At 61.6% G+C, this 26,388-nt stretch overlaps 1 protein-coding gene across 1 annotated transcript in view; it reads left to right on the top strand.

The window, feature by feature from the left end:
- SCUBE1 (signal peptide, CUB domain and EGF like domain containing 1) overlaps positions 1-26,388 on the top strand; it is a 135,289-nt gene that overhangs the window by 82,690 nt on the left and 26,211 nt on the right. Inside the window, exons 5-7 of the mRNA XM_045290811.1 lie at positions 10,873-10,998; positions 14,373-14,489; positions 16,627-16,716. Coding sequence (XP_045146746.1) covers positions 10,873-10,998; positions 14,373-14,489; positions 16,627-16,716 — 333 coding nt within the window. The remainder of the gene's footprint in view (positions 1-10,872; positions 10,999-14,372; positions 14,490-16,626; positions 16,717-26,388) is intronic.

The raw sequence follows: 26,388 nt of genomic DNA on the forward strand, positions 1-26,388 counted from the left end.
TGCTGGGGGTCTAAACCCCGCACCTTGGGAGGGGCCAGGACATGAAGCAGAGCCTATTGCGCACCCCCCCCCCCTGCTCACTCGGCCACCTCTAACACGTGTCTGCACAGACCCACTTTGAAGGCCCCTGTCCCCATGTCCCCAAGGACAGACGGTCAGAGGTTCCCAGTGCCTGCTCAGATCAAGATGCGGTGGGGAGGACTGTGCTGGAGGGGCTCCGCCCAGCTCAGTCTCTGTGTCTGAGCAGCCATGGGTGAGCTTTGTCCATCTGACAGTGAGCTAGCTCACTGGCCGGTCCACGTGGGATCTCAGCAGGGTCTTGTGGAGGAAGGGCAGATCGACGAGGTAGAGCCACTCCCTGAGTTTCAACAGCAGGGTGGCGTGGCTGGTGGCTGCCACTGACCACTAAGTGGCCTGGGTCCGGTCAAACCAGAGCCTTCGTCCAGGTGCTCTCCACAGAGCTCCCAGAAGATGGTGGGGTGGGGAGAAGGTAGGTAGGCAGGAGCTCAGCCTGGTGCCAGCCGCCACAGGCCCACCAGCCATCCTGCCTGAACAAGCCTGTCAACCCCCATGCCCTACCCACCTGGGGTCACCCACTATGAGGGTCAATGAGTGACTCGCGTGGACAGCTCGGGAGTCAGACACAGGGAGGCGTGGACCCCGAGGCCAGAGCATGGGATGGGCAGGCAGGTGGACACTCCTGGGGTTCCTGGAGGAAGGGGCGGGGCCATGCTGGGCCAGGAGTCTGGGCGTCTGGGGTGGGACAGGTCAGCCTACTGAAGGTGAGGGTCCTGGAGCAGGGATGGTTAAGCCCTGCAGCCAGGTCCCCCAGGCCCAGCAGGCGCCCACACTGAACTCTGTCCCTGGCACTGGCTACGATGTGTGACTAATGCGCAGGGGCAGTGAGGAGCAGGGCGACCATGGACAGAGGCTGAGGTGGGTGTTTGCCCAGGGTGGCACGGCCACCCGCTCCCTGGCAGGATCTGAGAGATGGGCATCTTTCTCTCAGAGCCTGCAGGTGCCCAGGGTTAGGAAGCCTAGCTGGGCAGCTACGTACGCTCATGGATAGCTGGGGGTCCAGTCGGGACACCTTGACTGGCTGGCACTCGGCCGGACCTGAATCTGCCTGGGAGGATTTAACTCATGGGGGTGGTGGGGGGCGGCACGTGGTGGGAACCCAGACCTGCAATTCTGCTAACCCCACCCTCACCCATAATGAGGGGCGCTGGGAGAGCCGCTCTGCACAGGTGCTTCCAGAGTGTAATTAGGGCATTCAGGTGGCGCCAGGCAGGCGGAGAGCCAGTTGGCCAGGATCCCAGGTGAGCCCAAAGAGTGGTCAAGACCAGGCCCCTGGTCCAGGCAGGTGGAGCATTTGCTTGGGGTGGAGGCAGGTGAGAGTGTGGAGAGGTGACTCGGGCTTTGGCCCTGCGCCCTCCAAGAGCCCTCCATCGGGGGAGAGGCCCAGCCATTCACCATTCACTAGTGGTCCAGGCGAGGCCCTGATCCAGCCCGATGGGCTCCCTGGAGGCAGTGGCACCCAGCAGTGAGGTGCGAGGTGGGTTGTGCAGCCAGCTACAACCTGTCCGCCTCCACCTAGGGCCCTGGAGGAGGCCAGGACAGCTGAGAGGACCCTGGAGACATGCTGAGAGAGTGAGGGGTGGGGTGGGGGCAAGGGAAGCCCTGCAGGTTTTCTGTAGCAGGAATCGGCCCACGTTGAGCTCTGGAAAGTTCTTGGGAAGCAAGTCTTCATGACACACAGACCAGCCTCAGGCGTCTGCTCCCCCTGTCCAGTCCAGGAATCATGAGCCAATGACATCGTTGCTTTGAGACACTGGGATCAAGCTGCTGCCCGGGCAGGTGCAGGTGGGAAGGCGTCCCTCTGGTCCCATCTCTCCTAGGCCTCTGGTTCCAGGTGAGATAGGGCTGCATCCTGCCTGAGGACAGAGCTGGGACAGAGGGTGAGGCCTGACACCCAGGGTCGGGGGCCCAGAGCATGGGTAGTCAAGATGGGCTGTCTGAGGGACAGAGTTGGGTCCTTCCACGCCACATAGACATTTCCCATCAACGCTAGAATGCCCTGAGACAAAGGAGGATCTGTCCAGGCCCCCGGCCTGTCCTCCCAACCTGCTCCCTGGTTTCTGGGAAGTCTAGTGAAGGGTACACAATGGACTTCCCTCTGTCTCCTCACGTGGGGACAACAGTGTCCACTCTGAGGTCTGAAGAGGCATGCTGCATGTCTGTCCATCGGATGCGCCCTGGGGGGCAGCTGGGCTGAGTGCCCTCCCCTGCAACCCACCCAAACCAAGCTCACTGCCATAGACTGACCCCGTGCGGCAGAGTGGGGCGGGGGCCCCAGTGGGGTCCTGAGTCTGTAACCCTTTAGAGAGTAGAAAGCCTCATCTTGCTTCCACAGAGCGACTGGTAGTTTCAAACCACTGACCTTGTGGTTAGCAACCCAGTGTGTAACCCACTGCCTCCTCAGGGCTCCTCCCCACAGTGCGGTCATTCTGTCCTGCTCTGCCGGGTCCTGCAGGCAGCCTTCTCCCCCCTCCACACACACACACCCCAGCACTCAGCTCTCCCAGCCTTGGTGTGCTCATCTGTTAGTGGGGACAGTGCGGAGCCATGGGGAAAACGTGAACTGGCACACCATTGGTGGGTGGGCTAGGGGAAGGCGCACATCTGCCTCGGGGTCCTCTCTGCCCCAGCCCAGACCCACAGCTGTGCCTGTGCCTCCACACCCCCCTCCCCTCACCCAACCTCACAGAAGCAGCCGTTTGCGGGACAAGGAGCTGGAGAGCTCAGCCCCACACCACCCCCAGGGCGCATCTCGTTCCAGCAGTGAGTGGGGGAGGAGAAGTCCTGCTCCCGGTCTGAGGGGAGCCATTCCCAGGACAGGACTGGACGTGGGAGATTCTGTTGCTGAGGGAATTGCCATAGCAACGACCCCTGGGAGCCATTCCTTGTGCCAGGGCAGGGAGAGGCCCCGTCCTGAGTGCAAACAGAATCCCACCACCACCCCCCACAACTCCCCCCACCACCACCCCCTGCTTAGAATCCACCGTGAACTCTGCTTGATGAAGGAGCCACACCGCTGGCTACGGCCGTGGCCCCCTCTGGACACACCAGAAGCAGGCCAGGGTGGGTAAGGTCATGGACACAGGGGGCACTTGGGAGGGGGGACACAGAGGAGAGAAGATAGAGTCCAGGCCCTGGCCACGGACCCTGTGTGGCCCCCCAGCAGGCCTCCCTCACTGTGGTCAAGCCTGTATATGAAATGGGCACTCAGAGCCAAATCTCAAACGCCATGCCTCCCTAACATCACAGGACAGGGGCTTCTCAGAGGGGGCACACACACACGCACGCACACGTGCACTCACACACACCTCCCCACACACACTCCCCATATGCACACAGACACGCTCACTCAGACAGACACACATGCAGACACTTAGACCGACGCTCCTGCGCACACACACATTCTCTGCACACTCACACACCACACTATCCTCCCACAAGCATTCTTGCTCCCCCACACACAGACACACAGGCTCTTCCTCACACACACATGCACAGACACACACTCATTATCCGCACAGAGAGACACGCACATACACACTTCCTACACACACACACTCCACCCTGCTTGAGGATCTTTTTAAGGTGCTGACCCTGCCCCTTGAGAAGACAACCGAGGCCAGATAGGGGAGCAGACGCCAGCACCGAGCCGCAGGTGGCTGCCCCCAAGGCTGGGGCCCTGCTGGCCGGCCGAGCTGGCCAGATGTAATTGAATTTGGATGGATGCGCTTCCATTAGCTCCCAGCTGCCCGGCACCAGGCGCCGAAGGGAGACCAGGCTTTCTGGGAAGGACTGAAACAGAGTCTGGCTTTCTCTCCCGTAGCAGAAACCCACAGGGGCCTCTGCTGACTGGGTCACCACTTCCTCTCCCAGGTCACGCCGAGGAGCTGGGCCGGGTGGGCATGGGAGGACAGGACCAGCCCCCGAGCCCTGGGCTGGGTTAGTGTGAGCTGAGAGGGGCAAGTGGGCATCGGTGGGAAGAAACCAGAGCTGGCCACAGAGAACCAGCTGCCTCGGGAGTCTGGTGGCCTGGGGTCTCCCAACCCTTAAGGTCCCTTGCAAGAGGATGCCGAGGACCCCTTGGGTTCAGACGAGCTCTGTGCGGAGCACCTCACCTGCCCCAGGGTTCACCTCTCAGGTGGCCTCTGCTGTGGCCCCAGTCCCAGCAGGACCAGGGCCAGGTGGCTCAGGCTGGCCCGGTCTCCCTCTTTCCAGTGCCCTGCACCTCTACCCGCCCTCCTAGTGAGAAGCAGGGGTCGCGGGACACTCATGCCATCCCCCAGGCTCAGGGGGGCTCCAGAAAGTGGGGCTACCCCAGGCCCTGAGCCACTGTCACCCATCACCTCCCCTGTGAGAGGCTGTCCTCAGGCCCCTACAGCCTGGGGACGCTAAGTCCTCACCCCTGGTCCTGTGGTGGGCACCTATGTGACATGCCCAGGTGAAGAGAGTCCCGTGGGATGGCTGTGTGGCCAGAGCTGACCGCAGGCCTAGCATCCAGCCTCCCTTCTGCATCTCACTGGCCACCAGGGGCGCCACCCCCACGTGCTCACAAGCCCTCACCCCAAATCCCTCCGAGGGTCTGATGTGACCTCGGACAGAGTAGCCTTCGTTTCTCTTCCCCACCCTCCCCGTCTTCCTCCCATGCGCGGAAAGAAGGGAAGGGAAGAAGGGGGGAAGGCCAGTGAGAGAGAGAGAAAGACAGGGACAGGGCAGGACAGGGGCTGTAGGGCAGAGTTGCTGGGTACCTGTGATGCAGAAAAGACAAACTGGGCCTGCCATCCTCCCCCAAGTGACCGGGGTCAGCAGAAGCTGGTGTAACAGGAAGCAGAGAGAGGAAGGTGCCCTCCATGAGCAAGGGAGTGACGTCATTGGTCCTCCAGGCCCCGCTCCGTGCTCCCCAGAGAGGGCCGTCCCAGGTGCGCAGGCTGGCCGTGCTCACCAAGGAGGGTCCCCTGGAGGCAACTGCTGCCCACCCAGAGAGGCTCAGCCTCAAGCCCTCAGACGGATGCCGCGGTGGTTCCCAGAAGCTCTGCCTCCGTGCCTGGGCATGGCCAATGCAGGCCCCTTGTCCACCCATGCTGCTTGCCCACAGGCCCTTCCCGCACCTGGCTGTGCTTACCCCTGCCTCCCCACTGTCAATGGTGTCCACTGAGAGTGGACAAGGGGCAGCGGCCACTCAATGGTATGACTCAACTTCCATGCGAGAGACCTAGGTTCGATTCCAGCCAAAGCATTCAGCCTCAGCCACCACCCATCTGCCCCCAGGGGCCTGCATGCTGCTGCCATGCTGAACAGGCTGTAGTGGGCCTGCCAGGCTAAGCTGCCCTAGGAAGAAAGGCCTGGTGATGTGCCCTGGTGAAAACCCTGTGGGTCCCAAAGCTGCACCCGTGGTGCACGGGGATGGCACAAGACCAAGCAGTCATGTCGGACAGGGCCACCCACTGGCCACACCCTTGCTTGAGCAGGAGTCTCCCCGGGGGCCTGAGGAGGGGTCAGATATGTCCCAGTGGCCTTCTCCTGACAGCCTGCTCTGAAGTGCGCTGCCCAACCCAGCCAGAGCATCTGCCTTCTCAGGTCAGAGCCTCTGGGAAAAGACCTGGTCTCAGTGAATGAGGACCTGCCACCCCCCCTGCTGGGTTCCACGGTCAGTGCTCATGGAAACAGCAGTCAGGAGATCAAAGGGCATTTGCTGGGGGCCACTCTGCTGCACCAGCACTGCTTCAAAGTGTTGAAAAGCCAGGGCATCACTTTGAGGACTAAGGTGCCCCTGAGCCCAGCCATGGCCTTTCCAGTCTCCTCCTGTGCCTATGAGAAGACATGGAGTCAGGAAGCCCAAAGAAGAATCGGTGCATTCACCGATGGAGAATCCTGAAAATGCCGCAGATTGCCAGAAGACCCAACACACCTGCCTTGGAGGAAGGGGCTTAAAAGAGACGTCGAAGGGGCCTTAGGGGTGAGGGTGGTGAGACTACGTCTGATGTGCTTTGGGCGTGTCATCAGGAGAGCCCCGTTCCAGCAGAAAGAATGCTGCTGGGTAACGTGGAGAGGCGGCCACCAAGATGAGATGGAGGGACGCAGTGGCTGTCTCATGGGGCTGAACCATGGCAGTGAGGATGGCGTGGGACCAGGCGGTGTGTACAGAGTCACTGTGAGTCAGAACCGAAGCAGTGGCACCTGGCACTGTCCTGCCTGGGGCCTCCGTTAATGCACCCACCTGCATGGCAAGACAGGTCATCGTTCGCTGGGATCGATGAGGCTCAGAGAAGGGCTGTTATTTCCCCCAAGATGCACAACCAGTAAGGTCAGACTCATCCCCACATTTGATGACGGCCCTTCTAAGACAGGGGTCCACAGGGCTGACTCGACCCGGCTCACCAGTACTGTCCGTCTCACAGGGAGCTTGTCCAGAGCGATGTGTTGTTAAAGACCCAACTCACCGCCATCCAGGCAGTCCTGACTTGTAGCAACCCTGGAGGGCTCTGTGGTTCCAGAGACTGTAGCTCTTCCTGGGAACAGCAAGCCCAGTCTTTCTCCCCAAAGACCGGCTGGTGGTTTTGAACGGCTGGCCTTCCGGGGTTCAACCACTACACCCACCAAGTTGGTTCCAACTCATAGGGACCCTGGGCACAGAAGAACGAAGCCCAGCCCAGTCCTGTGCCATCCTCACAGGTGTTCTTGGGTCAATCCATCTGGTCAGGAGGCTTCTTCCTTTGGGCTGCCCTGGCTCTCCGGACAACAGTTCAAAGCACAAGAGACAAAGTCTTGTACAAAGGCTTGCCTCTGAGCAGCTTTCTGGCGGTACTTCTTTCCAGACAAGGGCACGTGTTCCTTTGGGAAGTCCATGGTGCTTCTTGTCCAGCACCACCATTCAAGCGCATCGGTTCTTCTGTGGCCTTCCTTAGTCAGTGTCCAGCTGTCGCATGCATACCAGGCCACTGGACACACCACGGCATGGGTCAGGCCCACCTCAGCCCTCCTCAAAGTCGCATCCTAAACACACAATACTCCTCTGGTTCCTTGAGGCTTCCTCAGTCCCACTGTCACGACCCCAGTATCGCCTATCGCTCCGGGTTAGACCGGAGCGTGTGCACAGGTACCCATCATGACACACGAATCCAGGATCGGGGCTAGGTCAATCTGCTGCATAAGATGTCTTCAAAGTGTTGATAAACAAGAATGTGGCTTTTATGGGAATAGTGATACCAGAAGGGTTGGAGCAAGTTGGGAGAGGAGGGAAGGAAGGGGGAACCGATCGCAATGATGGACACACACACACACACACACACATTCCAGGGGGACGAACAACAGAAACCACGGGGGAAGGGAGACAGTGGTCAGGGTGCTATGTGAAAATAATAATAATTTATAATTTTTCAAGGGGTCACGAGGGTAGAGGGGGGAAGGAGCTGACACCAAAGACTCAATAGAAAGTAAATGTCTAGAAAAGAAGGATGCCAACAGTTGTACAAACATGCCCGACACAACTGATGTATGGATTGTTACAAGAGTTGTAAGGGCCCCCAATAAAATGATCTTTTCATATAAGAATAAAAGTCACATCCTTGCTTATCAACACTTTGAAGAGATCTTATGCAGCGGATTGACCCAATGCAATGTGTCCTTTGACCTCTTAACCACTGTTTCCCTGGGCATTGACCGGATTCAAGCAAGATGAAATCCTTGACCGCGTCCCTGTCTCCTGCGCGTCTCGTGATGTTGCCTGTGGGTCTCGTTGTGCAGGTTGTGGTTTGCTTTACACTGAGTTGTGACCCACACTGAAGGCTGCAGTCCTTCGGGGTTCATCAAGTGCTTCAGGTCCCCCTCCCTTTCAGCAAGCAAGGTGGGGTCACCTGTAGATCACAGGTCACAGGCTAAGCCTTCTTCCGATCCTGGTGCCACGTCGTTCTTCATGTAAGCCAACGTCTGAAAGAAGTCGGGTTCTGTGCTCGGCATCCAGACCGACTAAGGATGGTGAGAGGACACAACCCTGACGCACACGTGTCCTGCGTTTAAACCAGGCTGGATTCCTTGTTCTGTTCGCACAACTGCTCGTGATCCGTGTTCAGGTTTCCCATGAGCACAATGAAGGGTTTCAGCCAAGAGCCATCTGACCTCAGCAATGATGTCCCCTGTTCCCTGTCCTCTGCTGAATCTGGCCTGAACCTCTGGCAGGTCCTCATCACGACACTGTGCAACTGTTGTTGGCTGGTCTTCAGCAATATTTTCCTTGCAGGTGATATCAATGCTATTGCTCTAAATTTGGGTATTTTATTGGGTCACCTTTCTTTGGACTGGGTACAAACATGGGTCTCTTCCAGTCATTTGACAAAGTAGCTGTCTCCCAAATGTCTTGGCATAGACGGGTGAGTGCTTCTAGTGCTTCTTCGGGTTGTTGAAACTTTTCAGTTGGCATTCCATCAACTCCTGGGGCCTGATTTTTGGCTAATGCTTTCAGTGTAGTTTGAACTTCTTCCTTCAGCACCATTGGTTCTTGCTCATATGCTGCCTCCTGAAACGGGTGAATGTTGACTAGCTCTTGCTAGTGCAGTGACCACGTATCCCAGAATCGTTTACACCATGGGAATTGGCAAGTGCTACAAAACAGCCCCCCCACCCGCCGCCCAGCCTGTTATTCCGCCTTTGCCCGCACACCCCTTTCCCTCGGACCACTGAAGTCTCGAGCCAAGCAAGCTCTGCCATCGAGCCCACGCTGACTCACAGCGACCCGATAGGCCAGGACGAACTGCCCCTGTGGGTTTCCGAGACGGCCACCCTACAAGAGTAGAAAGCCTCGTCTTTCTCCCACAGTGCGGCTGGAGGTTTCAAACTGCCGACCTTGTGGTTAGTGGCCCAGCATGTCACCACCACACCTCCAGGGATCCTCACTAACATCTGGGTTCTCCAAAAGAAAGGCGGTCCCTGGCTGGGGAGCAAACCGGGTGATTTTTAAAGGTCAGAACATTAGAGGCAGGTATTGGTGTTGGGGGAGGGGGGTGCCCGGCTGTGGGTGTGCAGCTCCTGGTGGGAGGCCCGTGTCATCAATGTGCTTTTCCCCGTGGGTGGTGGAGGAGTTGAGGACACCCTAGGGGAACCCCAGCAGTTCATTTGAACAGTGAGAAAATGAGGGTGACAGATTAAGTAAGAGTGATATGATCAGATGGGACCTGTTTTGTCTGATTGTTTTATGTGTCCATTTGTTGATCTTTACCATAGCTGCCAAGGTGGTTTGATTTGGAGATGGGTGCCCGACCTAGTTCCCCGGGGCCATGATTAGCATGGATTGGCCCTGTAGGATTGCTAGGCAAGAGGCCAGCATGCCCTTGAGGCGCCAGTCCTGTGAGCTGTCAGGCTTCCTTGCTCCCCCCTGCCCCCCACCACCTGCCACCGGTGGGAGGTGGGAGGTAGGGCCCATTGGCAAAGGCGGCTTTGCCCTCTCCCCTGCTGTTAGCCCCGCCGTGGACTGGTGGCCTGCGTCCTCTTCCTGGACCCCTGGCCTCACCAACTTGGGAAGCATCTCACAAATCGCCAGGAGAGCATCCGCTGGGGTCACCTGGCGGGGGTCTGAGCTGCTCCGGCCGCCAGGGAGGGGACATGCCGTCTGCTGGGGTGGGGGAGCCCTGGGTGTGAGGCTGCTGAGGGAGGTGAGCAAGCCAAAGGGCTGAGCCCAGTGTCCCTCAGGCGTCCCAGCAGTTCATGGGAAAACTGACTTGTCGGCCAGCCGTACACGGAGGGGTCTCCAGGGAGAGGGGACAGGGGTTTGTCCTCAGAGGCCCCGGTTCAAGCCCTGGGCTCACCATGGGAGTTTGCACGGGTCCCCGGGCATGGGATGGCAGCTGCTGCCTGGCATTTGGTGCCACATGGAGGTCCGAGAGCCTGGGGGTGGAGGAGGGGTGAGACTGGCTCATGGGGGGCCAGCCTTCCCGGAGAGGCCGTGCACATGATCTGCAGCCTCCCTCCACCTGTCAGGAGCTCGGGGAAGGGGGTGGGGAAGGGGCGTGGATGGACAGCTGGGAGCAGACTGGGGCAGGGCCAGGACACTCAACAGACCCCTGACCACTGCCCGAGTCCCCCCAGGGGCTCATGTTATCCACTCTGAGGAGAGGGGTCTCCCCAAGGGCTCGTGAGACTCACTTCCCCCCTCTCTCAGCAATGGTGGGGGGTCTCCTCAGGGCCTTGGGAGACCCTTTGAGAAGCCCGGCACATCCATCACTTCAAGGTGTGGAACCACCTCACCTGCCCCCTTGGGGCTGCTGGACTGAACGTTGTCTTGAAAGAACCCACAGACCAGTGCCCTCACTGTTAGAGCAGGGGACATCAGAATGGCCCCGGGTCTTCTGGGGCACGGGTGGCAGCCCTGGACAGGGGAGGTACCCCCAGACTGTGTTGTTAGTATCACCACCCCCTGCTACGCTAACTCATCATGAGCCCACCATGATGGGAAGGGTTTCTGCCTGGAAGCTGGGAGAGGGGAGAGCTACGTGGAGCCTGGAGTGTGGGGCGACCAGGAGGGTGCAGTCCCTGGCTGATCCCACCCACTGGTAGAGTGGCACCCTGCCCAGACTGTGCCCACATCCACCACAGGGCCGGGCTTTCCTCGGGGGGTCCCCAGGTGTCACTTACTCAGCTCTCACTGAGGGACCTTCCCTCCCTGCCCCGCGGGCCTCCTGTCCTTGGTCTCCCACGCAGGGCCCCGCTGGACAGGCATGTGGGGGAGCAGCCCAAGAGCATGGCGTGTGGCTGAGACCCCAGCTCCCTTCTACATCCCAACCCCCGCCCCTCTCTGTCTCTCCACAGAGGGCATGAACTGCATGAACAAAGAACACGGCTGTGCCCACATCTGCCGGGAGACGCCCAAAGGGGGGGTGGCGTGCGACTGCAGGCCCGGCTTTGACCTTGCCCCAAACCAGAAAGACTGCACACGTAGGTAGATGGCGGCAAACGGCCCTTCGCCCCCTCGCGCCTCCTGCCACTGCTTCGAGAGGGCAGGTTCACTGCTGGATGCTGGCCAGGGAAGGCTCCCTGAGGCCGGGAGGGCTCCAAGGGGTGGGGCCCCGAAGCCCAGGCTGGAGGTCTTCCCACCCGGCACAGCGCCCTGAGAAACCCCCACTGTGGGGCCTGTGAGGACCCTGGCCAGTGCTTTCTGCACCGCACTCCTGGCCTGGTGAGCCCACACTCTCCCGTGGGCACAGGGGTATCCGCCCCCGGGCTCTCGGGCTGGCAACGGGGGGTGTAAAGAAGGACGCTCTTGGCTCTGTGCCCACTCATTTCAGGGATAAAGATGGGAACTCACAGCCCAGCCCCCTCGGGGTGTGGCCAGGGCTGGGCCTGGCAGTACCTGGCAGGGGCCCAGGAGGCCCAGGAGGAGTGAACTCTGCTGGGAGGGTGGGGTGGCAGGTCCTCTTCCCACCTCCACTCATGGAGTCCAGCCTTCCTGTAGCCACCAGCTCTTTAGTGACTAGTCCCTCTGACCGACTGACAGCTGGGGGCGGGAGGGAGATGCTGAGAGATGGGGAGGCAGGAAGGGGTGGCTGCTCCCTGTTGGACAGCAAGACACCTGGAGAACACTTCACCCCAAACCCCTGCTCGGAGGTGGAAAGATGGACAGCGCCGTTCCCTCCCGGCTCAGTGTCTGCTGAGGTGCTGATGTGGGGAGCGTGGAGGCCGGCCGACCTGGGCCACGTGCTGCTGGGGAGAAGGCCGCCGGCCCCTTGGTCGTGGGAGCCTACTTTGAATGTCGAGCCACCTCATCCCCAACCTGCTCTCCTCGTAAAGTCCCCAAGGCCCAGACCCAGACCCTTGAGCTCCCACCATCCCCCACAAGGGGCCGATACTTCACCCGCCCAGGTAACCTGAGCTCTGGACAGCTGTTCCTGACACCCCATGGGGCCAAATGACCGACCCACAAAAGTGGGGGGCCCAGTGGGGCAGCGCTGGGGCTCGGAAGGTGGGAGCCATGGGTGCTGCCTCCGAGGCAGGGCCAAAGGGGGTGCCCAGCTCCAGCCCTGCAATGCCAGTCAGACCCTGCTTTCCCCGGTGCCAAGCAGGCGGGCCCCGTCACTGCAGAGCAGCCTCCACCACCTGGCAACTCTAACTGTGGAGACCGGAAGAGAGCAACGCCCGCTCCCCAGCCTCCCGTGGCACCTCCAGAGAGAGACCCGGGCACGGGTGTGTGGACTGGCATCAGCTGTGGCCAGGCACGGCGCTGGGGTCAGCTGCCCACAGTGCTCTTGTGGCATCAGGGGGACATGAGCTGGGCTTTGAGCACCAAGACTGTGTCCCACTCCCTGACTGGTCACACAGGAGCTCAGCCTTGGCCGCAATGTGTGCTGGTTTACAGCAGCCGCAGCCCGGCCCACCCATGAGCCCACGGGGCTTAAAGCCTGAGCTTTGCACCGCGGACGACTTCCAGAGCCAAGAAGCCAGTGACGCCCACTGGACCCTTCCCGGAGGGACTGCACTGCCCAGTCCGCTGGCTTGGCTTCCTTCCATGTGATGTCCCATCAGCTTGGCCCTTTTCATAGAACCTGGGGAGCCTGCAACCTCCCAACCCTCAACTTGGGCTGGTGGTGGAGGGCCAGCTGGACCAGCCTCTCTGGGCTGACCAGACCTCAGGAGCTCTCCCCAGAGCCTGTTCTCTGTCCAGAGCCCAGGACCCACTTCAAGGCTCCCGACATGAACACCCATGGGTCTCTCTTAGGGCCCACGTGACTCTGGGTAGAAGCACAGTAAGCGTGGCCCTCAGCGTCCAGGAGAGGCCGGGCTCCTGGTGGAGACCCTGACCTGCAAGCACAGCCCCTTGCATCACCTCAGGCAGGCCCGCCTCTCACCTCCTGGTCACCAAGCAGGACACAGCCTGGGGGCAGCTGGCGGGCTCTGACAGAGGCCTCTGCTGCGCCCCTCTGAAGCAGGCTCACCGCAGGGTCACCAAGGCAGCGGCCTGGTCTCAGGCCTCTCTCCGCCCTTGAGACCAGGCTCCCTGAGAGACAGGAGCTGCTTCGGTACGAGAGAGGATCACTGCACAGCCAGTGAGCCTACTCAGAGATGGAGCCTAGGTCTCCTGAAGCCATGCGGCCAGTCCCTGAATTACCCCTAAATTAAGTTGGGGTCTTCTCTGGACGGAGCCCCAGGTTGCTAAGGCCAGGGTCTGGGTCACCGGACGTGAAGCCACCCTCGTCACAGCAGCCTCACCTGCTGTGGCATTTGCGTGTGATCAGACTGACCAGCCCCACCGTCACTCGGGGCTGCACCCCCAGGAGCCCTGCTGTCCTTGGGGTGCAAGGAGTTGTCCCAGGGAACCGCAGGGGCAGCATCATCTCTGAGATGTTTGGAACCTTCCTGGGGCACATTCGCCACACTCCGGGTCCCCCTTCTCAGTACAATGGGTAACAGGTGCCCAATGCCTGCCCCTCTGACCCGACTCTCACCGCCACCGAGTCGATGCCAACCCATGGTGACCTGATGGGGCAGGGTGGAAGTTCCCCTCTGTGTTTCTGAGACTGTACATGGCTTGCAGAAGGAGAAAGCCCTGTCTTCCCCCCACGGAGCGGAGCGGCTGGTGGTTTCAAACTACTGACCTTGCCGATCACAGCCTGGTGTGTAACCAGTACAACACCAGGGCTCCTGGCCCCCTCTGAAGTTCACAGAATTCTGGACAGAGGGTTACCGTTCCCAAGTGGACACCTGGCCACCACTGGACAGGAGGTGCCCCTCCCCAGCCCCCAGAGCATGGGAGGCTGGTCCTGAGAGGCCCCCTGGAGAGGTCCAGCCCGCTGAGTCTCCTTGGGCACATTTGCTCCCTAACCAGGGACCGTGGTGTTCGCTAAGTCCATCTGAATAAACCTGGGTCGGTCTGTCATTTCTGCTTTCAGCGGGGGGGCCCCCTTTCTCACCGATCTGGGTCCAGGGTGATGATTTGGGGGTTTGGGCTGAAGGGTGTGTGCATGCCCTGGTGCTGGAAGAGATCGGGCCTGGGATCAGGCGGAGAAAGTTTGAGGGGTCCACCGGGCTGTAGACTGTGAGTGTCACCTTCGCCGTCCTGCACACAGCCCTGTGAAGGGAAACCTCACACAAATAGAGAGGAGACGTGTCCCCAACTCAGCAGCCCCCACCACACACACACACACACACACACACTGATCTCTCTGCGCCCACTGAGACAGGCTGTCATAAAGGGACATGTGCTCTGGCCCATCCACCAGAACCCCTGGAGAGGCCTTGACGAGGAGCCCCCAGCAGACACACGCTAATAGCTTGTTGTTCTGTTCACACCCGTACGCCCCCCTCGGCCCGACTAGTGACCTGCAACTATGGAAACGGAGGCTGCCAGCACAGCTGTGAGGACACGGACACAGGCCCCACGTGTGGCTGCCACCACAAGTACGCCCTGCACACAGACGGCCGGACCTGCATCGGTGAGTCAGCCCGCCCTGCCCTCCACGCGCTCCCCACGTGGCCCTCAAAGTCAGCCAACACCCCGCCACACCCAAGGCTCCAAAATACAAGAGAAGGAACTCCTCCCCTTGCCCCCCCCCCCCCGCCATAATGTTGTGGTGGCGGGACCCCCAGGAGAGGGGCTCTGTGGAGACCCAGGCACATAGACCAGGCAGCTCTACTCGGGTTTCCATGGGCCTGACCTACCCAAGCACGGGCCTCCATGTGAGCCCGTCCCAAGCAAGGGGGTCCCCAGGGGGCAGCTTTTTTCCTGAATTGGATGGAAAGCACCCAGCAGGCCCAGTGCCCCCCAGCCGAGGGAAGGAGGTGATGTGTGGCTCAGGAGTGGGGGAGGGGGGTGTTTCAAACTCAGGCTCACATTCTCTCCAGGGCACCCCCACCTCCCGCCACCTCTCTGGGACCGGGACCCTTGAGTCTGGTCAGTCCCCGCCCTCCTGATCCGTACCTGCAAGGCGAAGCTTGCATGGTTGTGAATTTTCCTGCCACAATCACTACCCCACTCAACTACCAGTCATCGTGTGTTAAACTGGGGTGAAGGAAAAAAGAGGGATTTCAAAATCGATGCCAGGGTCAGCTCCTTTTCCCTCATCAGTGTGGGCATGGCAGCTTAAAAACACAGAGGCAAATGCCTGTCCCGTAGACCAGGGTCTTCTATCTTAACGAACCTTCGTGTGGCGGGAAAGGGGTTGAGGGGCTAGCAGTGGTGGCCAGGCCCGAGACACCCAGAGCTGGCCTGCGTGTCCCCTGCCTCCCTGGGGGTGGCGGGCAGGAGCACAGGCGCAGGGTCGGGGGTGGGAGGCTGACCTGTCACACCCGCGCCCCGGGACACAGGGCTGCTGCTGCTGCTGCTGCCGCCACCTGCCGCCGCCGCCCCTGCCGGGGCCTGCCTCCCCTGTGTGGTCTCTTCTCTCAGACGACCATTTGTTTTTGGTTTTTGTTTTGTTTTTGTTTATTATTATTATTTCATTTTTATCCCATCCCTCCCGCTTCTCTGGTGATGGCACCTGATTGCCTGTCTTGTCTGATGCCCGACATTCGGTCGTGATTTCTGGAGCCAAAAGCCAAACCAAAGCGAGCAAACCACCAACAAAATTAAAAGCAAAACCCGGTCTCAGACCAGTGTCTCTATTGCAGCCTGATCCCATCTAGAACCTCCTCCTCCTGCCTCTCCCTCCTCCGCTGTCCTGCCTGGAGGCCTCCCCACCCCCACCCCCACCCCTCGTCTTCATCCCCTCCCGGTCACCCCCAGACACCCGCCAGCCCTCTGTCTAACACATCTTGTCTTCGTCCGCCCCACTCACCCCTCTGGGTCCCCGTTTTTGGATTTTTCACGTCTGCTGCATGTGACCGTCCCTGCCAGGCGGGTTCTGCTTTCTAAAGTCGGGTCCCGAGCCCCAGCCATGCCCCAGTGTCACCCCAGGCCCAGAGGACAGACCCTGCATCTGGCCCTGATCCACATGGGGAACAAGTGTCCCCCACACATCTGCCCAAGCAAAGGGTCCCAGGCCAACTGGCCATGTGCCCCGCCCCTTGCCCCTGCATCCCTGGGATGGTTCTTGGTGTGCCTTTGTGCCCCAGCCCCCGTGACATGACCCTCCTGCCGGCCCATCACACCCTGAGCCCCCGTGCAGCCCCAGCTGAGCCTCCCGTAGACAAGCAGGCAACCAGCACTGCCCACATCCCCACCCCACCTCTCTGCGTCTGCTGCCGCGGTTCCTTGACTTGTGTGCCCCCTCCGTGTGTTTTGTTCTTAATTTTGCATGAGTGTTTGACAAACACCCTCCTGGCAGGGTGTCTGCTGCCCGGGCGCAGCCATCACCGGACCTCGCGGCCTGCTCCTTGTCCCGCACCCGCCTCTCCAGCCTGAAGCCCGCCGTCCCCCACCGTGCGCCTGCACGCACCCTGGCCGCTCTGACCTCAGCCTGCTCCTCTGTGTCCCATCTGTGTGTCCCCCCTCCCCCTCCTGCCCCGAGCACCCCCCATTCAGAGTCTCCGGGAGGAGTCCCCTGGCGGGGCCGCCGGAGGCTGGCTGTCTCGGCGGCGGGAATGGGCCTCATTAACCACGGGCTCCGTGTTTGTCCCTTACTTGTGTTCTAGAGAAGCATGAGGCTGCAATTGAGCGCTCTCGGTCCAATGCCACGTCACTAGCTGATGTGGACAAGCGGGGGAAGCGCCAGCTGCTCATGGGTAACTCTTCCTCCCTTCCTGTGTGTCCTTGCACTTGCGTGTGCGCGCGTGCAGGAGGGCGTGTGGGCCGGGAGTGTGCGGGGGCGGAGGGCGAGCCTGGGGGGCGTGTGCTGTGCCCACCTGCACGTGCTCACTCAAGTCCTGTGTGAGTGGGGGTGTAGCCCGCTGCAGGTGTGCCCCCGCTTTTCTTTTCCCTGGGAGAGTTCTTACCCCCCCCAATCGAGCACATTGGGGTGTGTGTGTGTGTGTGTGTGTGTGTGTGTGTGTGTATGTGTCAAAGACCCCAGAGCCCTGGTGAACACCCCCGTCCAGAGAGCTCCTGGCCCCACATTGGCAGTTAGATTCCCGGGATCAGACACAAACCCAGGCACTAGGGCTGAGCAGGGGCCCCGGGCTGCACTCTGTAACGAGGACATCTTGCTAGCTGGTGGGACGGGGCAGGTCTCAGAGATGGCGTCCTCCACCCTGCTCCTTTAATCGCCGGCAGAGAGGAGAGGGCCAGCGCTGGTCATTTAGCAAGCCCAGGTGAAGGACACAGAGAGGGACCGAGAGCCCCTTCTGACCCCACCTCCCAGCCATGATGGCCCGCCGCCGACCAGTCCGCCACCCTCGATGTCCCTTTCATTCTAGTAGGAACCAGGCTGGTTGATGGCGTGGCCTGACCCAGCCGGTGATTATGTCCCTGCCGACCCTTCGCCTGGGGGCCTGGGGCAATAAGCCAGCTCTCAGTACCTCCTGAGCTCAGCTCCCACCCTCCGGGGCCCTCAGACCTTCCTGCAGCCACTTGGGCAGCTGCAGGGTGGGAAGGTGCAGCCCTCCCCTTCAGAAGAGGACACTGAGGCAGCCTTCAGGGTGCTGGCTGCCCGAGGGCCCACACAACCCTGCAGAGCCAGGTTGCAGCCAGGAGCCCCTGGAGGTCAGAGTGGAGAGCTCTGGGGGTCACCAGCCCCGTGGGCCACGGGGGCTCCCAGGGCCAGGGTGCCAGGCACATTGGAGGCGGCACATCTGCCTCAAATCTGTGCTCACCAGGCCAACAGCACCACCTGCTGTCCAGGTGTGTGTACAGGTCAGAGAGACACACCCCTAGTCCTCTGCTCAGGCCTGACCTGTGGATGCAGCTGGGTGGGTCTGGGAAGGACTGCAAAGAGCAGGGCACAGGCTTTGGGGTCTCAGCAAGCAGGTGTGCCCTCAACCCTCCAGGGAGGGAGGAGCTCAAGCTTGGGACTTCCGGAAAAGTGGCTGGAGCCTGGGCGGTGGGAGCCTTGGAGTGGGCGGTGCCCATGCCCAGCCTAGGCAGCCAGGGCTCTGGGCCGGCGCCCCCTCCCAGGCAAAGCACGGGTAGCAGGAGAGGGCCCAGCTGAGGTGGAGGCAGCAGATGGCCCAGAACCGGTGCGTGCAGTGGGTTCAGGAACGGGGACAGAGGAGGGAGCCCACCAAGCCTGGAAGACAGAGGGGGCAAAGTACCCAGGATTCTCTGGGAGAGGACCCAAGGAGCTCCCTGCATCCCACCTCTTGGATCAAGCCCCACCCACCTCTTAGAGCCTCCCCTGCCACAGACAGAGACCCCTCCCTGCTCTGGGCTCCCACACACTTGCCCCAGAGTAGATTGAGGACAGCCACCAAGGCCCTTCAAGTGCCCCCTCAAAGCACAGACCCTCCTTCCCTGGGCTGGCCACCTCTAAGAACAGCATCTCACACCGCCAACCTGCGGCTGCTCCCAGGCTGTGTCCCCAGAGGGAGGGAGGTGGCCCCACTCAGCCCTGTGCTGCTCTGAGCCAGTCCCCAGAGGCCAATTCTCTCCCGAGTCAGGGGTGCCATGTCTGGGATGGACAGGAAAGGAGGGAGTGCGGGGTGAAGTGAGTGCGAGGCCCCAGGCCAGCTCACGGCACACATCCATCTCCTCACTCTCCCCGAGGACCACGCCTGTCCAGGGTGGCGCCACCTTCCCATCCCATTCTCTCCCGGGCCGTACCACATTTTTGACTGAGCTCAGAGAGGCAAAGCTGGGGTCCCAGCTTCTGGATTCGGGATAGGAGCTCCACCTGGAGGTGGCCAACCAAGAGAGACATGATTGTTTCAGAAACAGCCTGTGCCCTGATGGCACAGGAAAGCCCATTGCCCCATAGTCAGCCGCAGCCCGGACGCCCTCAGGCGCAGAGGGTGCGTGTGATGGCTGAGTTTTCAGAAGGCTGCCAGGCCTTTTTCCCATGATGCCGCTGGGCGCATTCATACCACCAGCCTTTCTGTTCATAGCCAAGCACAAATCACTGGCGCCACCCATGGGCCTGTCACAGATCCCTTCGAGACCTGCAGGCCTTTGAATCAGCAGCCACGGGCCCCATGGGAGCAACGACCAGGGTCCCCAGAGCAAAGCCTGGTGCTCCGCTCATATCTGAGCCACTCCACTCCCCTCCCCACCTGGAGCCCGCCTGCTCTGTGCACCCACACTCTGCCGCTGGGACCACGAGGGGCCCCAGTGGTGTGGGTCCACGCAGGCAGGTGCTTTCCCGCGTGGGAGCTGAGCCATCTCCCACCCCAACCCCCAGCAGCCTGGCTACAGAGCAGAGGGGCCAGCGGCTCAGGCCGTGTTGCAAAGCACAAAGGACTCTGTGCACAACCCCCCACGTCCCACCACCCCAGGGCAGCTGCTGTCCACAGGACACGGCCTGTGTGTCCCCCACATGCACACACGTGCCAGCCCGTCCACTCCAGGTGACCCCCATGTGTCAGAGTGGACCTGACCTCCATCAGGTGCCCAGTGACGGGCTTTTCTCGGAAGTCGATTGTCAGGCCTTTCTTGGGCGCCCCGCTGGGTAGATTGAGCCTCCAAGCTTTCAGTCAGCAGCCGAGCTTGCAAACCACTCGCCCCATCCAGGGACCACTGATGCCAAGTTGATTCCAACCCGTGGTGACCTGACAAGGGGTCTCAGAGGCTGTGGATCTGTACAGGAACAGACGGCCCCATCTTTCTCCCGAGGAGCAGCTAGGGGGTTTGAACCATCAGCCTTGCCTTTAGCGTCCAATGTGTATCTGGCAGCACCACCTGGGGCCTCTAGTCATATTTGAAGAGGCCTAAAGCCCTGTGGCCAGTTTGGGAGCTTCCGACTCCTCCCAGCGAGCTGCCAGGGCCTTGCCAGCCCCGCCCGGGCTTTAGGTCGATCCATTCCTGGGAGTGCATTCAGAGAGATGGTGGCGAAGCACTCTGCCGCTGCCGGAGCGAATTCACGCTGGCCTTGGGCTCCAAACAGCCCATCGTTATTCTCTCAGTCTGTAGGCCGATGTCCACCCGCAGAGCCCCGCTGGACAAGAGGCCAGGTGCGGGCGGGGCTGGTTCCCTCTGGAGGCTACGTTCCAAGCAGTGGCCAGCTTCTGGAGTCCACCCACACCCCTTGGCTTGTGGCCTTGCTCCACTTTCAGAGTGAGCACCACAGAACCCCTCTAGCCTGCTGGAGTCCCCAGCCCCACTTCCTATGGAAGTGGTGCCCTTGGGGGCTCTTGGACAATGCAGGGGAAACACCTATCTCCAAGTCCGCGGTTGAGCTTGTCTGCTAAGGGCGTGATCACAACTGCTCTACAAAAGGTCAGCAGTTCAAAGCCACCAGTGGTTCCACAGGAGAAAGATGAGGCTGTCTGATTCTTCAAGGTCTGCATCCTTGGAACCCCTGCAGAGCGGCACTGCCCCCTCCCACAGGGCCCCACAGTCAAAAGTGGCTCAGCCGCGGTGGCGGTGTTCATGGTGCCCACTGTAGGGTGCCCACCCATTGTGGCTGCTGGCTGCTCTGAAGGAGACACGGGAGGCAGACCCCGCCCCTAGCTCCTCACTGCCACTCCCGGCACAGTGAGAGTCCCAGACAGCATCTCCCACCTCCTCATGCCTCGCTTTCCCCGCCCCTTCCCCCAAGCCTCCTTCCTCTGGGGCACCCCCCGTCCCCCCACAGCGCTTTCCCCACGAGCCTGTGAGGCAGCCGCCCAGCTCCCCAGTCCAGGACTCCTCCAGGCCTCCGTCAGTGGTCCCAGGTGTGACCGCCCCCTGGCCGGAGGCTCAGGTGGAGGTCCTCAGCCCAGTCCCATGGACACTCAGCGTGGTGACATGTGGGCAGCATGATGCCTCTGTGTTGGGAGGGCCTGTGGGTGCAGGCACAGTGCTTGTCAGAGAAAAAGGGAGGAGACCGAGGCTAGCGGGATGTGACCCACCCAGGGCCACCCTGGGAGTGGGACAGAGCTGGGGCACCAGACCCTGGCACCACCGGGAACCCAGCCTGACAGGAGGATGTGCCTGGCCCTGCCTGAGAAGGTCCCAGATCAGGCACTGGGGGCCCCTCGGAGTTTGCTGCCTCCCTGGAGACATGAGTGGTGCCTGTGACCCTCCCTCAGGGGGAGGGGCGGGGAGAGTACCTCAGTCGCCACAGGATAGGCTGCTCCACGCCATGTTCTCAGCTCAGAAATGAGGGCAGGAGGGAGAGCCATGCTGGGGGCTCAGGACGTGATCCCACCCCTATTGCCGACTGCCGAGGCTGTTGTGGCCCATCTGCTGGGCGGGGGGCGCGGGGGAGCCTCCGTTTAGCCAGTCCCTGTGGAGGGGTGTATGAGAGACCTGGAGGAGTTCCAGCAGGGAAGGCCCGGGGGCAGGAGCCCGGGAGATCACAGTGGGATTGTGGAGAAGGGTCCTGTAGCCACAGGGGGACTGTGGGCAGTGAGTGACCTCGGAGGCCCGTGGTGGTCCATAGCGCTGTGTCCATCCAAGTGGAGGGGGTGGGCTCCACCAGAATCACACGGTGGACACCCAAAGGCAGGTGTCCATGAGTCCCTGGGACCACTCAGCTCTGGCACACACTTGGGTTTATGTGGGTTATTCCCTGGCCCCGGGATGAGCTGGGTAAGTAAGCCCCTTCCCTCTGGGGGTTGTGAGGTGGATGGGCAGTTCCTGGTCCCCCTGCCTCAGGGATTGTGACGGGGGCCTGGGACGGTGCCCACCCACCCCCTTGCAGGGGCATCAGTCGGACAGTTCCATACACACTGCAAGGCCTGTGGCCCTCAGGCTGGTAGACACTTTGCCCTCATGCATGCAGGACCCCGGGGTGCACCAGGCCCCAACTCCCCAGCCAGCCCCTGCCCTGATGAAGCAGAATATTCCTGCATGACCGCCCAGGGGGACTGAGAGGACAGGGAGCCCCAGCTTGCTGCCTCCACAGTCCTGTCCCCTCATGGGGGCTAGGAGACTCGGCACTGCGGTCAGGCCCAGAGCCTCCATGTCTCCTGAACGTGAACCTCATGTGGAATCCCCTGAGACCTCGTTCTGGATGCGGGTCCAGTTCCCCCATCTCCCAGCCCCCATCCTGCAGCCACGGCCACCTTTCTGGGGCAGGCACGACCCTGGGCATGTCCAGCCCTGCCTTGACCCTCTTCTCAACCCCTTGGCCCCTCAGGTGTTGGCCCGAGTGGGCCCCCAGAACCCATCCAGACTTAACCTTATGCCCTCTGCCACTCATCCCTGCCCCCGCATCTTCACCTACTGCATGCTGGGAGCCCGTGAGTAGTCCAGGGGGAGGTGGGGGTACTACCATCCACTTGACATTGCCCAGCTCCCCTCAGCCACGCCACAAACGTGTGCCCAGGCCTGCCAGGCACCATGTACTAGGCCAGGCTCTCCCTGGTGGCGTGAGGTACTCGAGTGACCAACAGCTTCTCCTGCCTTCACTGGGGGGGGGGCGAGGGGGGGGCGGGGGGGGACGGGTGGGCGGGGGGGTCTGGGGGGGGGCGTGAGAGCCAGGCAGGGCCTGGAGGACACGTCTGGCCGGGGGACTCTGCGCGATGGGTGGGGCTGGCTGGGACTTCGTTTCACTGTGTCTGAGGAGGAACAGGCAGGCATTCAGGGTAGCACGGCCCCCTCGGCCTGCCCTTTGCTGGCTCTGTGCCTCGGGGGCCCCTCTTCCACTTCTGTTCCCGGTGCTCAGCTCACTCCACAGGCACCTGGTGTCTACCTGGCAGCAGCCACGGGCCAGGAGGTGGGCTCGGGTGGCTCCTCTGTTGGGTGTGGTCAGGTCTACACAGCTGCCCTGGGCCACCGTCAGGGACCCTGTCGTATTTGAGGCGGTTGCTGCAGCCACCGTGGTGGAGTGAAGACCTCTGATAGGAAAGTCCCCCTCAGAGGTTCTCAGGAAGGCTCATGGGGGGGTCTGTGGGAATGCTGCTCGGGCAGGAAGGGGCTGGTTTTGCTAGTCAGGCCGGCCCTGCCGGCACTCCCTGGGTGTGGAGTCGTGGTACTGACTGTCCAAGGTGGCCACACCGGAGGCGTCCTCCGGCCCCCGACTTCGCAGTGCAGACTTTTGCCTGGATGTTTTTTAAAAAACCAAACAGGCCTGGCCCTGCGACCAAGGTGGCTCTGGCTCAGTCACCCTGCCCAGGGTCCCCTCTCAGCCTGTCCACTGTGCCCTCACACTCTCCAGCGGGGGCTGGAAACCAAGGGAGGCCCAACCCCCACTGGGACTCTGTTGGGTGCGGCTCCCTGGTGAGACTTGGAGGCAGGACCTGCTGGTGGCTGGTCAGCGCTCCTGCTTGGCCTTAGAGCATTGCTCCCCTGGCGTGAGCTCCAGGGTGCGGTGCGGCTCCTCAAAAGAGGCTTCCCTGAGAGTTAGCATGGCAGGTCCTGTCCTGGGTCTGGAGCCCAGAGGGGCCCGTCTCTGGCTCCTTCTCTCACCTCCCCTCCCCTCCCCATGTCTATCTGGCCCTGGCAAAGTCAGGCACAGAACTCTGGACCTAAGGCTACTGGGCACCGGGGCTGCCCGGCCTGCATCTGGTCATGCTGATGGTCATGCCTAGGAAAGGGGGCCTCCCTCCCAGAGGCCTTCAGGACCTGCAGTCTGGGCTCCCTTGGTGCCACACCCCTCCCGGGCTGGCACCTTGGGTGTCAGCATCCCCCTGCCTCTGTCCCCTCCCCGTGTTGTCCCCACAAGAGCCCCCCTGGAGGCTGTGTGTAGGGGCTGGCACTGCTGCCCCAGGCCTGAGCTATTCCCCGGGCCACCAGCAAGAATCAGCCCAGGCCCCTCCCCCGTGCCCAGTCACAGCCAATCTTCCGTGGCGAGAGCTGTTCTTGTCACAGAGGAAGGAGCCCAGAGGCGTGGGAGTTACGGGCCACAGCACCCATGGTCGCAGGAGAAAGACTGCACTTCCAACCCCTGACAACAGTCTGGGAACCCCACGGGGGGCGCTGTAGTCAGCACTGACTCTTAGCAGCCGTGAGTCACCGATGAGGGTCCACATAGGACAAGGGAGGGCCGGTGGGCAGGAGGGGTGCTGAGGGCAAACTCACCCTACTCCGGACCCCAGGACCAAGGAAGAGCTTGGTGAACAGGGCTGCTGGCTGGTTGTGTGACCCTGGGTGGCGGGTGCCATTGTAGGCTGTGCTTCAGCCTAATTTCCAGTTGGGAACAAGTGCCCTGGCCACCCAGATCAATGGTCTGGTCCAGAGGAGGCACCCACAGAGGTGCAGGGTCCCGTAGCGGAGGTGCCCTGGACTAGGAGGGACCCGTAGCAGAGCAGAGTGGCATCAGAAGATGGACCTTGGGGCCAGGGCCAGGGCCCGGGCGCTGCTGGGGCAAAGGAGCAGCGGGAACTCCTGGGATTCGACCTTAGCAGAGGGGTGGCGCTTGCCGAGATGGGGAGCTCTGGGAGGAGCCAGACGAGGAAGAAGAAAGTGAGGGCTGAGCCCAAGGCTCCAGCAGGCCCCTGGGCTCTGGCCAGCAGACCCCTAAAAGTGGCATGGGCCAGAGTTGGGCTGGCTGGAAGCTGCCGAGTGCCCTCACCCAAGGGAGCCTGGTGGGCATGGCTGGTTGCGCTGTCCCGCTCTGTAACCTGTAAGTCAGGCACTGACAGGCCTGTCAGAAGAGGGGAGCACCAAGAGTGGGGGCTCCCAGGGCTGCTGACGGCTGGGGACAGCAGGGGAGGGGAGGGGGAAGTGCCAAGTGAGGTATGGGAAAGGCCTGTGGGCATCTCGGGCCCTTCCAGGAGCCCCAGGGTCCTGTGTTCAAACTGAAGCTCAGGCTCCTTACACTGGGGGGATATGCAGAGAGCCATTTAGACCCCACTTTTCAACTTCGGTCTGCCCTGGGGATAGGTGGGGCTGGGGACCCCCAAAGCCCCTTCCACTCTGATGAATGAGTTCCAAGGACCACCCAGCCCCTTCAGAAGTGGAGGGGCTCCTGAGATCCTTTCTCAGGAACCCAGCCCTCAACTCCTCCCCACGGAGATGCCTCGGGGTCAGCCCGCCCCCACTACTGAGGGGCAAGCCTTAACTCCCCATTCCTGGAAAACCAACCCATTCTCTGCCGACTTCCAGAGAGGGCGCCCCATTGGACAGCACTCCAGGGCATGCCAGGATCCGACAGCACCTGGGACATGCCCAGGAGAGGGCCCAGCAGGAGCGTTTACTGAACAGCTGCTGCTCCAGCACAAGGGAGGAGGGCCTGGGCCTCATTGCACTGGCCACAAGCAGGGTCAGCGAGGAGGGTGGCCGGCTCCAGGAGAACCCGCCCCCAGACCCACCCCTGCCCAGCAGGGCTGCCCTGACCACTGCCTGTGCTGACACAGGGCCCTCGGGGGTTCCTCTGGGTGGGCTTTGAAGGACACGCATTGGGGAACAGGGAGCTGGGACGTGCAGAGACTCTGAGAGACAAGGCCTCAGGTGCAGGGGTGCCTACGGGAAATAGGAAATATCTATGGCTGAGCGTCTAAACCCACGGACGCCCTGCTGCCCACACAAACGGCCATGACGAAGAGCAAGTACTCAGGCCCTGCCCCTCTCCCTGGCCCAGGTGCCCCCCTCTCCCTCCACCCAGGTGCAACATGAGAGCACCCTTGAGCAGGGGCAGCAGGCCAGCTCTCTGCAGGCCCTAGTCTAGAGGCAGGGGATGGGGGCCAGGCACCCCAAGGAGCAGACTCTTGAATGTAGGGGAGATGAGTGAAGAGGCACAGTTCCACCCATGCTTGCCTGGCTCACTAGGTCCTCTGTCCCTGCCCAGGTGGACCTCTGAGCCAGGCCAAGGGGACTCGAGGGGGCAGTGGATAATCCCTCGACCACTCGCTGAAAGGCTGGTGTGCTGGATCCCCTGCCCCACCCCCACCCGCAGTGGGTCTCAGAAGATGGGCCTGTCTGCCTGCTTCCACAGAGGCCATGGCATGGAGCATGGGTGGGGGGGGGCATCACCCAAAGTCACGTACAGCAACAGTGCTGGCTCTTGGCTGTGAGGCGGCAGACGGGCTCTGCAGCAGGTAGCCCCACTTCCACCCCCTCAGAAACACCCCCTTCCAAGTTGAAGTTCAAGAGAACGGGGTTTGGTCTAGTGGGAAAGAGGGGTGTCTGGCAGTGGGGTAGACGCTCATGTACCCCCACTCTATTCCATCTCCACATGCCTCCCCCAAGAGGTCCAGCAGCAGAAAGGCTGGCCCCCCCAAAAAACAGGCCCTGGCAGGCACCCAGCGGGGCCGTGGGGAAGGGCCCCAGGGCAGGCACCAACTGCAGCCTGGTTGGAGGGGGGGGAGGGATACACAGTCTGCACCAGGGGCCACAGGTGATCACTTGACGCCCGCCACCCCCCTCCCCTCCCCATCAGGCTCCACCAGATCAAAGTCTGCCAGATGTGCAGGAAGAGCCCCTGACCTGGCTCTGCTGCCTCC

The sequence above is a fragment of the Echinops telfairi genome, unplaced genomic scaffold (assembly GCF_000313985.2).
Source record: "Echinops telfairi isolate 266 unplaced genomic scaffold, ASM31398v2 ScPeMD7_2;HRSCAF=8, whole genome shotgun sequence".
Taxonomy (NCBI): Eukaryota; Metazoa; Chordata; class Mammalia; order Afrosoricida; family Tenrecidae; genus Echinops; species Echinops telfairi.